Consider the following 17,588-nt stretch of genomic DNA (forward strand, 5'->3'; position numbering starts at 1 on the left):
TCTATATTGATATGGACGTCATGATTTTTTAACAAAAGAAACAATATTTCTTTCGACATCGTGTTTAAAAAAACCTATTCCATTCTTTAGGCTTTAAATGAAACAAAAACAATAAAATGAAATAAAGAGAGAAAAAAAAGAAAGAAAATAGTGGTAAACGCCCACATGCTCCCAAACCATTCATTTCAATACTGGCTTTGAACTCCAAACCTCCTGCCCGCCCGCCCGCCCCCCCCCCACCCCCTGACACACACAAAAGAGGTGAAATCCCTCAATCCCCAACCTGCTTTCAACACAGGCGAAAAAAAATAGAAACAAAAATAAGAGGCATTTCTTTTCACCTTATATCTGAACAGGATATGGGCAGATGCCAAATCTTTACACAACTTGCTGGTCAGGGCTTTGAAGCCTACCCTAGGTTTGTGTAAAACATTCACATGGAACTGGAGAGAAAAAAAGTTTCAAAAAAGTAATTACAAAAAGTGTGTGTGTGTGTGTGTGTTTGCATGTGTGTGTGTGTGTGTGTGTGTGTGAGGGTGAGTGCGTGTTTTCTTCAGTTTTCTTCAGTTTAATGTCTATTCACTATAAGTGTTTTTAGACGGAAAGGAGTAAAGTAGTGTATAAAGGAAAGGGAATGCATGTGAATATTAGTGTAAAAAAAAAAAAGAAAGAAAAAAAAGAAAAGTACATGTTATGTATCAGAGGAAAAGTATATTATAAGAAAAAGTCTAAAGAGGTTGTGGTGTGTATTGAATGAGTTGTCATGGGAAGGAGAATATGTATGTGCATATCAACAAGTATTAACTAACAACAGTGTAAATATAAATAACAGTATTAAATATAATACATCAAAGGAGGATACCAACTGGACTGGAGTTAAAATTTCTGAAAACATTCTAAGCAGTGAATAATCATTCAAAATCTTTTCAGTGGCTAATGAAATATTGGAGGAAAAGTCATCAACTACATCTTTTGGAAGTAACTGTCTTATGCTCGGACAATGAATGAGTAGATGGCTTACAGTTATTTGCTTACCGCATATACATTTTATATTTTTAGAAAATTTTGTACGAAAGGCATTTAAATGAAGTCTATACATTAGACTTGTAATTTGTCTTGAATGTGCTGCTGGTGTCGAATTTAGAAAATGTTTGGGATTAGCTGCATTCTTTGTGTTTGCACAACATTGGTAATATTGATTATTTGAATCTATAAGTAATTTCTTAAATCAATTTCTAGATACATTTTCTATACAGCTAATACATTCATGTAGATCTAACTGGATGTCAAGTTGTATTGCGCCTTCAAAATTACGTGCTGCTCTTCTAGCTGCTTGGTCTACCCACTCATTCCGAAAACTGTAAGTGAAATTTTATTATGTGTAGACTCAAAGTCAGTATTACAAGCTATAGAATGGGGTGAGTGTGTGTGTTTGCACGCATGTGTGTGTATGTATGTATTTGCACGCTGGTGTTAGTGTGTGCGCATGCATGCGGGTTCGCTCAGTCCCATTTTTGTTGTTGTTATAGTTGTGTAGTTTGCCGTCCGCATTGTTTGTGACAGGATGTGAATGGAGAGATGGGCTACATTGCCTCCCAGGGCCCCATGCCCCACACGGTCAATGACTTCTGGAGAATGTTGTGGGAGTACAACATAGAGATCGTCTTCATGGCCTGTAAACTGAAGGAGGATGGGAGGGTCAGTTTTCTGTGGACGCTCACTCCTACCCCCTTCCCCCCCCTCCCGTCACACCCTCCACCACCCCCTTCCCACTCCACTCCCCCACATCCGTTTTGTTGTTGTAATTGTGTGTGTGTGTGTGTATGTGTATTGAGTGGGGTGTGTGGTTTGTGTGTGTCTCTTTGAGTGGTGTGTGTTTGAGTGGGATGTGTGTATTTTGTGTGAGTGGGGTGTGTGTATTTTTGTGTGTCTGAGTGGTGTGTGTGTTTGTGTGTGTGTGAGTGTGTGTGTGTGTTGCTTAAGCGGTGATTGTGTGCTTTTAAGTGCATGTGAATACTGTGTGGTGTTAGGGTGTGTTGTGTATGATGGGTTGGTGTGTGTGTGTGTGTGTGTGTGTGTGTGTGTGCGTGCGTGCGTGTTGTGTGTGTGTGTGTGTAGTTATTAGTGATGTGGTTCTGTCCACTATGGGCACAAATCACTGAATTTTGGAAACACAATCTACACCACCTCACAATTCCCTGTTGTGATTGCAGCCAAAATGTGAAAAGTACTGGGCAGACAATGGAGAGAATGCAACATTTGGTGACATCACTGTATATACAGTAAGTATATTAGCCAATGGAAAAATAGATATTTAAGTAAACAAAAGCTGGTTAAACATCTGACCCATCCCAGTCCCATGATTCGGTGCCTGTGACGTCACTGTTCCCACCCTTCTCTTCCCTGCCTTGTGAAGAAAAAAAGCACTTGCAGTATGTGAAAAAAGAAAAATCATATTAAGATTCCCACAAAAGCAGATTTTTAAAATGTTTTTTCTTCTTTCTTTCTTCTTCTTCTCGTTCGTCAGATGGACAAAAAAAAAAAAAAAATCTTTTATCAGGTTGATTTTGAACTTCTTAACCGCATATTTTTCAAGAAAGATTAATCAGTGATAGGACAGATTTTGAATTATTTACTTTCATACTTTAAAGATTAGTTTCTTTTCTACTGATTTCACACATGATGATAACTTGAATTTACATTAAGAAGATAAATAATCAGTGAAATCTGAAAGAAAGCAGTTAACAGTATCTTTTGTTGGTGTAGTTTTCACAAGACAGTGTACTTTTGTTTTCACAATAGAGCATTTTCTGTTGTAGCTCTTTTCACAAGACAGTGTACTTTCGTTTTCACAATAGAGCATTTCCTGTTGTTGCTCTTTTCACAAGACAGAGTACTTTCGTTTTCACAGGAGGGCATTTTCTATTGTCGTTCTTTTCACAACAGTTTGTACTTTAGATTTTACAGGAGAGCATTTTCTGTTTTGCCTCTTTTCACAAGTGTGCACTTTTGTTTTCACTGATGAGGGCTTTCCATTGTCACTCTTTTCACAAGGCAGCATATTTATGTTTTCACAGGAGAGTGTTTTATATGGTTGCTCTTTTCACAAGTCAGGTGCACTTTCATTTTCACAGGAGAGTGAAGAGGAGATCCAAGAACATTTCGTCAGACGGCAGCTGCGTTTTGAGAAGGACGGAGAGTCTCACACCCTGACCCAGTTCCACTATGTGGGTTGGCCTGACCACAACACCCCCTCCAGCCCCGACGCTCTGCGAACCATGATAGAAGATGTTCGCAAGTTCCGCAAACACCTCAACATCCCCATGGTGGTGCATTGCAGGTAAAGGGAGCCAGATGGCCATCTCCGCCACCCCCCCCCCCCCCCCCCCCCCCCCACACACACACCCCCCCCAGACCCCCCTCACCCCCATCCGCGTGTGTGGGGTGGGGAGGGGGTGGGTGGGTGCGGGTGTGTGCTGATTATCTGGTTGCGGTTTTCCGCAATTTATCTTTATCTTATCTGTTATAATCAGTGTGCAGGAAAGTAGGCTATGTTTATAATTATATTCAAATAATGTTTCTTAATTCTTTCTGGTTTTACATTAAGAATACTAGTTATTACCTGCAGTGTGTGGATGTATGTATGAAACGGTGTATGTGATTTTTTTTTTTTTTTTTAATTTGTATCTTTGTAAGCTGTTGTTGACTTTTACAGTTATGGTCCCCATGTTGTTTACTTGTCTATGTTGTGATAATTCACCTGACCAAATTTCTCCAGTTGGAGATAATAAAGTTATTCTTATCTTATCTTATCTTATCTTATCCCCCCATGCCCCCAGCCCTCCAACTATCTTTTGATGGTGTTGGTTTTCATGTTTGTTCTTCGTAACAAGGAAGGAAATCTCTCCAGGTGCATGCAATTTCCATTTGGTAATGCTTCAGTTTGTTTAAGTATGTTAAAGTTGAAAACTTTTTGAATCTATCTGTCTTATCTATCTAGCTATCTTTCTATCTGTCTTATGTTGTTGTTTTTTTTATGTGTTTTGTGTTATGTACGGTGTTATGATTTTTTCCATTGTCTGGTATTCTATTTTGGACTTGTAGGAATTTATTTGATGGTATATTATTGCATCATATTTAGTTGCCTTGTATGATGCTGTGTTTTGGTTTGTTGTGTCGTGATTTGTGTTATATTGAACTGCACTTTAATGCTTTGTATGGTATTGTATTATGGTCAGTTGTGTAAAAAAAAGAAATTTTAATTTTGGTTTTATGTAAAAACTATTGTGTTGTACTTGGTTCACATTGTATAGTATGATATTATGGTCTGTTTTGTCATACTTTTTGGGAGTGGGGGTGGGGGTACGTTACATCGTATTGCACCTGGTTGCACTGTGTGGTATTATGTTGTGATCTGTTGTGTTTTATGAAATTGCTCAGTGTGATAATGTGTTGTGATCTGTTGTGTTTTATTACATTGTACTGTATGATAATGTGGTATGTTGTGGTTTGTAACATTGCACTGTATGATGTGTTTTGTAGCGTTGCACGGTATGGTGTATTTTGTAACAATGCATTGTATAATACTGCGTTTTATAACATTGCACTGTATGATAATGTGTTTTGTAACATTGCATTGTATGATATGTTTTGTAACATTGCACTGTCTGATAATGTGTTTTATTACATTGCCCTGTATGATAATGTGTTTTGTAACATTGCCCTGTATAATAATGTGTTTTATTGCATTGCACTGTGTGATGATGTATTTTGCAACATTGCGCTGTGTGATATTGTGATACGTTGTGTTTTGCCATCAGTGCTGGCTGTGGGCGGACAGGAACCATTTGTGCAATTGACTACGCATGGACTCTGCTGGATAGAGGGGTTTGTTTTCTTGTTTATTTCTCTGTGTGTGTGTGTGTGTGTGTGTGTGTGTATGAGAGAGAGAGAGAGTGAGTGAGTTTGTGTGCGTGTGGTGTGTGTGTGTGTGAGAGAGAGTTTGTGTGCTTGCGTGTGTGTGTGCTACTGTGTGTGCTTGTGTGTGTGGTGTGTGTGTGTGTGTGTGTCTGCAGATTCTTGTGCCTTGTTTTTACACCACAAACCAATGAATTTATCTTACTGGAGATAATACAATAAAAGTCATCTGTATTCTGCAGTGTGTGTGTTGTGTGTGCAGATGATCAAGGACGAGTTCAGCATGTTTGAGATCATCAAGAGCATGAGGGAACAGAGGGTGTCCATGGTGCAGACCCCTGTGAGTGACATCACCAACACTCTGCTCTGTCTGCTGAATGCTTTAAGTTTTGTTTGGTCGGTTGAATCAGTGATACACTTTCTCATTAACCCCCTGAGCCTTGCGCCCGAGCATTGCTTTGGCATGAAAAAATTGTCTCTGTAAAACAGTTTTCACATTACTACATGTGCTTCTTCTTCTTTGTTCGTCGGCTGCAACTCCCACATTCACTGGTATATACACGGGTGGGTTTTTTTTCCGTTTTTAACCCTGCCATGTGGGCAGCCATACTCCGTTTTCGGGGGTGCTTAAAATTGCAAGGAAAGGGAACTAGTTATGTTCTGCAATATTTCTGGATGTGTCCACACGTAACGAAGGAAAAACGGTATATTTTCTGCGCTTTTTCAGTACCAGTATGGCAAGGGAGCCTGCCGAGGCTGTGTACTCCCCATGGTTGAAAGGGTTAAAAGAGAAGACCAGCAAAATTGTTTTTGTATGTGTGTGTGTATAAGATACACTGATCACATCCCCGTATAAGATACACTGACCACATCCCCGTACAAGATACACTGACCACATCACCGTATAAGACACACTGATCACATCACTACACTGATCACATCACCATAAGACACACTGATCACATCACCATATAAGATACACTGACCACATCACTGTATAAGATACTAGATCACATCACCGTATAAGACACACTGATCACATCACCGTATAAGATACACTGATCACATCATCGTATACGATATACAGATCACATCACCGTATAAGACAAAGTGATCACATCACCGTATAAGACACACTGATCACATCACTGTATAATGATCACATCACCGTATAAGACACACTGTCACACTGTATAAGACACACTGATCACATCATCGTATAAGACACACTGATCACATCACTGTATAATGATCACATCACCGTATAAGACACACTGATCACATCACCGTATAAGGCACACTGATCACATCACTGTGTAATGATCACATCACCGTATAAGATACACAGATTACATCCCCGTATAAGATACACAGATCACATCATTGTATAAGATACACTTATCACATCACCGTATAAGATACACAAATCACATCATCGTATAAGATACACTTATCACATCACCGTATAAGATACACTGATCACATCACTGTATAATGATCACATCACCATATAAGATACACAGACCACATCACCATATAAGATACACTGACCACATCACCATATAAGATACACTGATCACATCACTGTATAATGATCACATCACTCTATAAGATAAACATCACCGTATAAGATATACAGATCACATCACCGCATAAGATATACTGATCACATCACCATATAAGATAAACTGATCACATCCCCGTATAAGATACACTGATCACATCACTGTATAAGATACACTGATCATATTAGATACACTGATCACATCACCGTATTAGATACACTGATCGCATCACTGTATAAGATACACTAATCACATTAGATACACTGATCACATCACTGTATAAGATACACTGATCACATCGCTGTATAAGATACACTGATCACATCACTGTATAAGATACACTGATCACATCACTGTGTTAGATACACTGATCACATCACCGTATTAGATACACTGAACACATCACTGTATAAGATACACTGATCACATAAGATACACCGATCACATCACTGTGTTAGATACACTGATCATATCACCGTATAAGATACACTGATCACATCACTGTATAAGGTACACTGAACACATCACCGTATAAGACACACTGATCACATCACTGTATAAGATACACTGATCACATCACTGTATAAGATACACTGATCACATCTCCGTATAAGACACTGATCACATCACTGTATAAGACACACTGATCACATCACTGTATAAGACACACTAATCACATCACCGTATAAGATACACTGTATAAGATACACTGATCACATCACTGTATAAGACAGACTGATCACATCTCTGTATAAGACACACTGACCACATCACCGTATAAGATACACTGATCACATCACCGTATAAGACACACTGACCACATCACTGTATAAGATACACTGATCACATCACTGTATAAGATACACTGATCACATCTCCGTATAAGACACTGATCACATCACTGTATAAGACACACTGATCACATCACTGTATAAGACACACTAATCACATCACCGTATAAGATACACTGTATAAGATACACTGATCACATCACTGTATAAGACACACTGATCACATCTCTGTATAAGACACACTGACCACATCACCGTATAAGATACACTGATCACATCACCGTATAAGATACACTGACCACATCACCGTATAAGACACACTGATCACATCTCCGTATAAGACACTGATCACATCACTGTATAAGACACACTAATCACATCACCGTATAAGATACACTGTATAAGATACACTGATCACATCACTGTATAAGACACACTGATCACATCTCTGTATAAGATACACTGATCACATCACCGTATAAGACACACTGACCACATCACCGTATAAGATACACTGATCACATCACCGTATAAGACACACTGACCACATCACCGTATAAGACACACTGACCACATCACCGTATAAGATACACTGATCACATCACCGTATAAGACACACTGACCACATCACCGTATAAGACACACTGACCACATCACCGTATAAGACGCACTGACCACATCACCGTATAAGATACACTGATCACATCATACACTGATCACATCACCCATGAACTAGTGCACCAAACCACCAAGCAGCACACTGGACCTGATGAAGATCTGGTGACAGCAGTTAAGAAAAGGAAACTGCATTGGTATGGCTGAAATCATCATCATGTGTGTGTGCTTGTGGGTGGGTGTTTATTGTGTGTGTGTGTGCACTCTGCATGTTCGCGCGTGTATGTGTGTGTTTACACCATATTTTGTGCCTTTTTGTGTGTGTGTTTTGTATGCGTGTATGCGTTTAATTGTTATCTGCAGTGTTTCAGGTGAGGCGCTTAGAGCCCATTATGTGGGGTGGGGGGGGGGGGGGGGGAGTCAGTGCCATTTAAGTACCTTATCATTATTATTATTATTATTACTATCATTATTATGTTTTACACGGTAGGAGGAAGTGTAGGGTGCTGAATGGTGTGGACAATATCTAAGTACCTTATTATTATTATTATTACTATCATTATTATGTTTTACATGGTATGAAGGAAGTGTAGGGTGTTGAATGGTGTGGACAATATCTAAGTACCTTATTATTATTATTATTACTATCATTATTATGTTTTACACAGTATGAAAGAAGTGTAGGGTGCTGAATGGTGTGGGCAATATCTAAGTACCTTATCATTATTATTGTTATTAATACTATCATTATTATGTTTTACACAGTATGAAGGAAGTGTAGGGTGCTGAATGGTGTGGGCAATATCTAAGTACCTTATCATTATTATTGTTATTATTACTATCATTATTATGTTTTACATGGTATGAAGGAAGTGTAGGGTGCTGAATGGTGTGGACAATATCACAGGACCAGTATGAGTACACACACATGGTGATGAAGAGTCTCTGCAAGGAGTGGCTCCAGGAGTTTGCTGTGCACGACTACGAAAACATCGACATTGGTAAACCCCCGTCACAGGAAGAAGACGAATCAGATGAGGTAAATCTTTATGCACCGCTTGGTCAGATCCTATGTGTCTGAGCGTGGAGGAGATGTTTTTGTGATGTCATATTTATGATATTTGCCATGTCCGACAATCTTTGATCAGATTTGATGACTTTGATCTTGATATTATGCTTTTTTGTTTGTTTGGTTTAACCCTCTTATTTCTGAGCCATTTAACTTAGACAAGAGGCCAGCATCTGGAACTGCTGTGGCACTGTCAGTAAGATAATGAAGCTGTTTTGTGAAGAAATCTTAAACACTGTCATTTCATTGAGCACATGTTTCTAGCTACTTGAGTGTTTTAACCTTTTCCTGCCACATTCTCAGTTTTGTTCTGATTACTGGACTAAAAAAATCAAAACCGGAATGGAATGTTTTCTTCCAATATTAAAGTTATTTTATATTATGTACATATTGTTTTTAAGGTTATGCATTTTCATTGACTCAGAATATACAGTTATCTGTACTGCACAACATATGCACATATATATCAATCATTTTTTGTGTATTTACTGACAGAAAGACTTCATTTTCCATTTCCCCCTTGAATATGAATGCTCTTCATTAAACTTGTTCCATTCCAGGTTTACGCCAATGTTGGGACTGATCCAGATGCCGAAGAAAATGAAAGTCAGTACAGCCAAATTCTGGTTTTTCATGTGTTTATCAGTTTACTTTTTTGATGTCCTGTTTTATTTAGTCTGTCTGTCTGTCTTATTTGAAAATATTTGTCATAAATAATCTTTGTGCAGAGAGTGTATTTTTAATGGAACAAGAACCATGTTATTACAGTTCATTTTTTAGCCTTGCATAACTTCCAGCCTACTTAACTTTTGTAGTGTACAATCTGCCACATAGACTACAAACAAGTCAGAGCGCACATATCTGAATTGGAATCAGTGTGTTTATGATTTTGCTTTGAGTTCCACTGTACCTAAACTATGATTCAAATTCTCTGTCTGTTTGTTTTGTTTTCATTTTATATCGTTTGTTTTGTTTTCATTTTATATCTATAATACTTCTTCTTCTGTGTTCGTGGGCTTCAACTCCCACGTTCACTCGTATATACACGAGTGGGCTTTTACGTGTATGACCGTTTTTACCCCGCCATGTAGGCAGCCATACTCCGTTTTCAGGGGTGTGCATGCTGGGTATGTTCTTGTTTCCATAACCCACCGAACACTGACATGGATTACAGGATCTTTAACATGCGTATTTGATCTCATGCTTGCGCATACACATGAAGGGGGTTCAGGCACTGGCAGGTCTGCACATATGTTGACCTGGGAGATCGTAAAAATCTCCACCCTTTACCCACCAGGCGCCGTCACCATGATTCGAACCCGAGACCCTCAGATCGAAAGTCCAACGCTTGAACCATTCGGCTATGGCGCCCGTCATATCTATAACAGGTGTACCAAGCTCTGTAAATGAGGAAGAAGAGAAACAAATCATCAGTCTTGTATAGTATCTATATACCAAAAGAGAAATTGTCATTGGATCTTGTTTTTCCATTACAACAGATGTGTAAAAAAGTATATATATCTATTTACAAAACCCAAAACCATTGAGTTTGTACACAGTTAACTGTTAAGTGATTTGTAATTTGTGTTTATATAGTTGAAACATGTTAGGCGATTTATATTATCCCACATCCTCTATCAAGCACCAGCTTTTATGTTGCAGTTTCCACGTGAATGAATTCCAAATTTTGTATTTTTTCGGCATAAAAGTCCTTTGATTGTGCTGTAATGTTTGATTTTTGCTTTGCAGTTTTCTGTATTGTTTGGATTAAGTAAGTTTTCTAGTATGTTTCAAGATTCTCATATATGTATGAATGTAAATGATGTGTTTTAGCCTGAATGCGTCATATATTTCAGAAACACAGTTGAGTCCTATTTACATAGATTTATTGTTTAACAGTTAGACGTTTCTTATTTCAAGTGTATGTGTTTTGTTTTTTTTTGTTTTTTTCTGTTTGGTGTATACAGTCAACCAGAATGTGGACATTAAACAAAACTCCTCCTCCTCCACATTTGGTGTGCAGATCACACGGAAACATCCAGGGAGAAGGTGATCACCATGCCTGAAGTCACCAGGGAGGTGGAGAAACTGGTGGCTAGCGCCCCGCCCACCACAGAGACGGCAGCGCCAGCGAAGCCGCCACGCCCGGTGGAAGACAAACCCACACCCGAGGAACAGCGCGAGCACAAACCTCAAGCCGGCGACAGAATCAACACCACCAGTTCCCGATCACCAGCCAGAATGTCCGTGGTAGACCAGCCTGTCGATTCAGGAGAGTACGTGGAGGTGTCACTCAACGCGAGCAGTCCCCCTCCTGCCCCCAGCGTTGGGGTCCAGAAAGTCTCCACCAGTTCTGAAGTCCAGAGGAAATCGTCCACACCCAAGGAAGTCCAGAAACCCACAGCTGCTGTTGCTACTGAGAGAAAAACGTCAGCAGCTGCTTATGATAATGCCGATGCGTGTAAAACAGTTATAATGCTCGAAGGAAAGAACGCCAGCCCTCAAATTGTCCAGACGGGATCTGTGGGCGTGTCGAAAACGAAGCAGCAGGCGCCAAAACCGCCAGCTCAAGCAGTGGTCAAGCAGAAGGAGGACGTGGAGGTGGTGAACCTCAAGGATTTGCCCCAGAGACAGAGTGAGTGGACAAGTGTGTCAGTGGATTGTGTGGTTTTGTACTCTGTGTATGTGTGTGTGTGTGTGTTTGTATGTGTGTGTGTGTGAGAGAGAGAGAGATTTTTCTGAAGCATCATTGTAAGGTCTTTTTTCTTCTCTGAACAGTTATGGATGGGAAGTGATTTTTTTTTTAATGATGGAGGAGTTAATTCCCAACATTTGTTTTCCTCCACTGTCTGGTTACTTTGTCTGTCTGTGTCTCTCTCTCCCTCCCCCCCCCCCCCCCCCCCCCCCCCCCCCCCCCCCCCCCCCCCCGTGTGTGTGTGTGCACGCTTGCATGCTTGTATGCATGTGTGTGCTTGAGAGAGGAGAGACAGGTGTGTGTGTGTGTGTGCACGCATATGTAGGCAGAATATATTTCAAGGTTGGGTTATGTATGTCTTTGTGTAAATAGAACTATTTGCTTGTACAGCTTTTCCTCAGAGCACATGCCTCTGTAGAGCTTATCACCCTTTCATATTGCCTTTCACAGCTTTGTGCTCAGTTGGATCACGTAGAGTCATCCTTTTAGTGTTCATTCAAGTGTTCATTTTTCTACGTAGGTTTTTCATTATGTATTTAAAAAGTTAATGGATTGGGATAAAGTTGGTCTTTGTTGACACTCCTAAAGTTCTACTGTGCACAAGGCCATGCTCATGAAGGTGACCCAAAGCTTCCAGAAACTTGGCAGTTGAGGAAATTAAGTATAAACTTCCGTAATTGATGAATGCGCAGTACACATTTAAGTCTGCACAAAAAGATTGAAGCTGGGTCTCAATGTTTTCAAACAATTGGACTGATAGGGTTTGAGGGCTTTGAATTTACGCAAACAATTGGATTGAGATCATTGAATGTATGGAAACAATTAGTTCAACTTCAAGGTTATTAAATGTACATAAACTACTGGATTGTTTTGGAATGAGGTTATTGTATATTCACATACAATTTGATTGATAATGACAGAGCGTAAATTTTGTCCACAAGTTTGCCTGTGATATTTGTTTTGTTCAGATCATGTGAAATGCAGTCAGTATTGGCTAAGTTAACAGTGTTTGGGTTTGAAATGATGTTTATGTACATGAAATCTGCATATTTGTCATGTGGACCTCTCATGACATGAACTGTAAGACTGTAACTACTGTCTTTAATTCATTACTTGTTCTACTGTTTTCAGCCAGTTTAATCAACTATGAAAATGTGGAGATTTCAGCCATCAGTTCATCAGGTTAGCTGGCTTTGTCCTCATTTTCATTTCACATTGTGATTGATGTTGGTTTGTATTATCATGATACAGTGGCTTTTAGTGCTTAGGCTGTGGCCAAGATTGCATGTTTTGTAGTAATCAGCCATTGATGATTGCATGTTTTGTAATAATCAGCCATTGATGATTGCATGTTTTGTAGTGTCCAGTTGTCGATGATTGCATGTTTTGTAGTGTCCAGTTGTTGATGATTGCATGTTTTGTAGTAATCAGCCATTGATGATTGCATGTTTTGTAGTGTCCAGTTGTTGATGATTGTATGTTTTGTAGTGTCCAGTTGTTGATGTTTGTATGTTTTGTAGTGTCCAGTTGTTGATGTTTGTATGTTTTGTAGTGTCCAGTTGTTGATGATTGCATGTTTTGTAGTGTCCAGTTGTTGATGATTGCATGTTTTGTAGTAATCAGCCATTGATGATTGCATGTTTTGTAGTGTCCAGTTGTTTATGATTGTATGTTTTGTAGTGTCCAGTTGTTGATGTTTGTATGTTTTGTAGTGTCCAGTTGTTGATGTTTGTATGTTTTGTAGTGTCCAGTTGTCGATGATTGTATGTTTTGTAGTGTCCAGTTGTTGATGATTGTATGTTTTGTAGTGTCCAGTTGTTTATGATTGTATATTTTGTAGTGTCGAGTTGTTAATGATTGTATTGTATGTTTTGTAGTGTCCAGTTGTTGATGATTGTATGTTTTGTAGTGTCCAGTTGTTTATGATTGTATATTTTGTAGTGTCGAGTTGTTAATGATTGTATTGTATGTTTTGTAGTGTCCAGTTGTTGATGATTGCATGTTTTGTAGTGTCCAGTTGTTGATGATTGCATGTTTTGTAGTAATCAGCCATTGATGATTGCATGTTTTGTAGTGTCCAGTTGTTGATGATTGTATGTTTTGTAGTGTCCAGTTGTTGATGATTGTATGTTTTGTAGTGTCCAGTTGATGATTGTATGTTTTGTAGTATCCATTTGTTTATGATTGTATGTTTGTAGTGTCCAGTTGTTGACGATTGTATGTTTTGTAGTATCCAGTTAATGATGCTTGTTTTGTAGTGTCCAGTTGTTGATATTGTATGTTTTGTAGTATCCAGTTAATGATGCTTGTTTTGTAGTGTCCAGTTGTTGATGATTGTATGTTTTGTAGTATCCAGTTGATGCTTGTATGTTTTGTAGTGTCCAGTTGTTGATGCTTGTATGTTTTGTAGTGTCCAGTTGTTGATGCTTGTTTTGTAGTGTCCAGTTGTTGATGATTGTATGTTTTGTAGTGTCCAGTTGTTGATGATTGTATGTTTTGTAGTGTCCAGTTGTTGATGATTGTATGTTTTGTAGTGTCCAGTTGTTGATGCTTGTTTTGTAGTGTCCAGTTGTTGATGATTGTATGTTTTGTAGTGTCCAGTTGTTTTGTTGATGATTATTTCTTACATGGGGTGCAAGTTTGGATTTTCTGAAAATCAATTTTTCAAAATTCTCTGTAAAGGTAACTGCCAAAATTAAGTGATTTTTGTGTTTTCCTGTTTTCCTGTTTGCTAATTCAGTTTTTGTTACATTACGGTTTTGAGAAAGAGTCACAAAAAAATCTTTGTGTGAGATGGGGGGGAAAATTGATTCTTTACAGACTACCTTGTCTGTGCAGTCAGTATACTAAAAATACAAAGCGCTGGAATATTTGGAATAAAAATATTGAGCTGAAGTGTTTAAGCAAAATAATATCAAGTTCTTTGTCCACCATCTTGTCTTTTTGTCAGTTTCAGTGAGCGTTTGCAGCTTTCCTTATGAAGTATCCAAGCTAGAAAGGCATGATAAAGACCAGGAAAAGCTTAAGTTTTTACTAGTACAGTGGTAAAATTTGCCTGGATAATAAAATGATGAAATACCAATCAGTGCAAATAGGACTGCTTTCAATGGAAATGATAAGGATTTTTCCATTACTTAAGGTTTTTTTGTTGTTGTTTTTTCTTAGGTCATTCTTGATGGCGAGGTAAAAAAAAGAATATGGATAGACTGATGATGCAATATTTCTTTTAGCATTCATTGTACCGACTCTTTAAAAAAAATCATTTGATTTCCGTAATTTATCAGTTATAAACAGTACCCACCTCATTGTCCACCAGTTTCCATGTCTACCATTTTGCCTCCATGTCAGTGTCTGTGTGAAGCATCGGACTGCTAGTGTTCTCAGGACTCATGAAATATCCCAGCCCGAAAGTTGTGAAACTGCAGGAAAAGGTTGAAACTTCAAGAGATAGTTACTGTAAAATTTGCCTGGTGAAATGTCGATAATTGTGGCCAGCTTTTACATAAAACTAAGCTTCTAGCCTTTCAGAAACATCATAAAAAAGATCTCTTTTTTGTTAATAACTTGATATGGTCTGTACATATGCTAACAGTTATGGTTTGCATCTTGGCTTATTTTCTTTTTCAATTGAAATGTGGTAAACGTGCAATCAAATATAATCAAAACATTCTGTAACACCAGCATTCTTCCTGATTATGTTGGAGACAAGCATGCTGTTTGTAACAAATTCAGCAGACACATTCTTAATTCATAATAGGAATCATGTTGGGTGTGGGAAAAGTCATTTTTTGTATTAAAAAAAAAATCTATAAAAAAGAAAGATTGAAAAATACCCCAAATGAAAATATAAAAAAAAGCTGGAATCATTTAAATGTTACCAAATCATAAAAGCTTTCAATGTAGCTAGCCATAATACTAAAACTAGCCACCAAATTTGATCTCATTCTGTTAATCAGTTGTTTTGTTTTTTTTTAACTATTTTGGAAACAGTGTGTGCAAACACCCAAAATTGTGTTTTGAGAAATCTGGCTTTAAATTTTCCACATTAGTTCAGAACCGATGAACCATTTAAAAATGAATTTTCTTTATTGTATTTTGCATGGTTTGCATGTAGCTTGCGTGTGTTTTCACATGTTAAAGACTGACCAGACTGCTGTTCATGTCCCTCAGCTAAGTAGCACTCCTGTTCTTATCATCTGCAGCTGCCAGGGGTTGATCTCAAGCAAACTGCATGGCCATGCTTGCCGGTGTTTGTGTTGCTGGCAGTCTCCTGTCATCCAGCAAAACACTGCTCTGTCCTTACTGTCCAGTAGAAGAAGACCTCCATACGCCAGCCTCCATTCCAAGGGCATGAAAAATATCCAGCCTGCCTGACTCTTCTTCTTCTTCTTCTTCTGCCTCAGCTCTGTGAAGTCATTGTGGCACCACACAGAACTGTTCACCACATTCCTCCAGGTCTCTCTGTTGTGTTTCAGATCCTGGGTCTCTGCAGATGGTTGTCCTGTCCATTCTGCAGTGTTGTCAGCTCATTGTTTTCTTCCGTCCTCCCCTCCATCTCCCTCCCTCAGCATTTCCTTGGAGAATTGTTTCAGCAAGGCCGCTGGATCTTGTTACATGGCCATACCAACATAGCTTTCTTTTCTTAACTGATGTCAGCAGTTGCTCATCTTCTGCCTGACTCACCCTCACTTTAAACGGTTGTTGCATCTGAGACTGCTGATCACAATCTCTTGCAGCCTACAAAAGTTGTTTGGGGGGGCACCCTTCCCATACCATGTTGTGGAAGCTTCCATTGGTGTCCTGGCTTCCTCCATGGGGACACTTTCCCAGCAAAGTGTTGTGGGTGAGAGTTTTAAATACAGGTGGGATAGCATTGCACTCTTAATCAGGAAAGGTGTGTTCTGGTTGAGATCCCGTCATCCAGTCCTTGTCTATACTGTCAGGACACATTTCTCATCCCTGCCCATCTATCTTCGTTTCATTTTTTCCAGCAAGTGTCATAATGATTTGAAAATACTTCATAGTGAAGGATTGGCATCATCCACAATTTTTACCCCTCAAGAGAGAATGACTTGTGTTGAGAACAAGATGTGGACGTTCAGCCTGTCAGTCACACAGAGGAGTGGAGGGGAAGAAATATGGATATAGCTGAAGAATTTTGAATTTTTCCTCCTTTGATACTCAGCTTAGTCACTGTCCCATTCTTAAACTGGAGTCCTACATCCAAAAACGGTGTATGGCTGCCTATATGCCAAAGTAAAAATGGTCATACATGTAAAACCTGCTTGTACATGTGTATGCGTGGAAGTGGGAGTTGCACCCCTTGAACAGAGAAGACTGGAGTCATTGATGCCAGTAGGCGCCATCACCTGGTAAAGTCATTCCCTCACAGTCGCATCACTTATTTGGCTCCTCAGTTTTTGCTGTTTCTCGCTACAGTCTCTGAGGCTTTTCTCACGTGACTGGCCCACATTTTGTCATTCAGTGAAAATATCATGCTCTGCAGTTAGCTAACTATTGTCTCTGAAGCTTTTCTTACGTGCTTGGACCACATTTCATTGTTCAGTGAAACTGGCATATTCATATCACCAAGAAGTCTTTGTACTTGGATTTCTGCTGATGGAAAACAGTGACAGAGGAAATATGTTGTCTTCAAAGACCCAGTTTATTGTGTTGGAAGTGGGGAAAAAAACCAAAAACATTTACAGTGTTTTCTTGCAGCTGCTGTTTTTTTTGTTTGTTTGTTTTTTTTTGTTTTTTTTTTCGCTGCTGGTCGCTTGGCAGATGTGGTGTAGCGTATATGGATTTGTCCGAACGCAGTGACGCCTCCTTGAGCTACTGAAACTGAAACTCTTGCAGTTGCATTCAGAGGCGAAGTGAAAAGCAGGGTCAGTGTTTGACATGATTCACAGATCCACTGCTGAGTCCACCACCAC

General features: G+C 39.1%; 1 protein-coding gene across 3 annotated transcripts in view; it reads left to right on the forward strand.

Annotated features, from left to right (window-relative positions):
- Nucleotides 1–17,588, forward strand: part of LOC143299506 (uncharacterized) — a 46,879-nt gene that overhangs the window by 7,810 nt on the left and 21,481 nt on the right. For 2 of the 3 annotated variants that reach the window (XM_076612761.1, XM_076612763.1), the window contains exons 4-12: nucleotides 1,564–1,698; nucleotides 2,214–2,282; nucleotides 3,135–3,340; nucleotides 4,821–4,887; nucleotides 5,180–5,257; nucleotides 8,796–8,927; nucleotides 9,518–9,563; nucleotides 10,981–11,592; nucleotides 12,784–12,834. In XM_076612761.1, the coding sequence (XP_076468876.1) occupies nucleotides 1,564–1,698; nucleotides 2,214–2,282; nucleotides 3,135–3,340; nucleotides 4,821–4,887; nucleotides 5,180–5,257; nucleotides 8,796–8,927; nucleotides 9,518–9,563; nucleotides 10,981–11,592; nucleotides 12,784–12,834 (1,396 nt within the window). The remainder of the gene's footprint in view (nucleotides 1–1,563; nucleotides 1,699–2,213; nucleotides 2,283–3,134; nucleotides 3,341–4,820; nucleotides 4,888–5,179; nucleotides 5,258–8,795; nucleotides 8,928–9,517; nucleotides 9,564–10,980; nucleotides 11,593–12,783; nucleotides 12,835–17,588) is intronic. The other variant, XM_076612764.1, reaches the window with a different exon arrangement.

The sequence above is a fragment of the Babylonia areolata genome, chromosome 25, assembly GCF_041734735.1.
Source record: "Babylonia areolata isolate BAREFJ2019XMU chromosome 25, ASM4173473v1, whole genome shotgun sequence".
Lineage (NCBI taxonomy): Eukaryota > Metazoa > Mollusca > Gastropoda > Neogastropoda > Buccinidae > Babylonia > Babylonia areolata.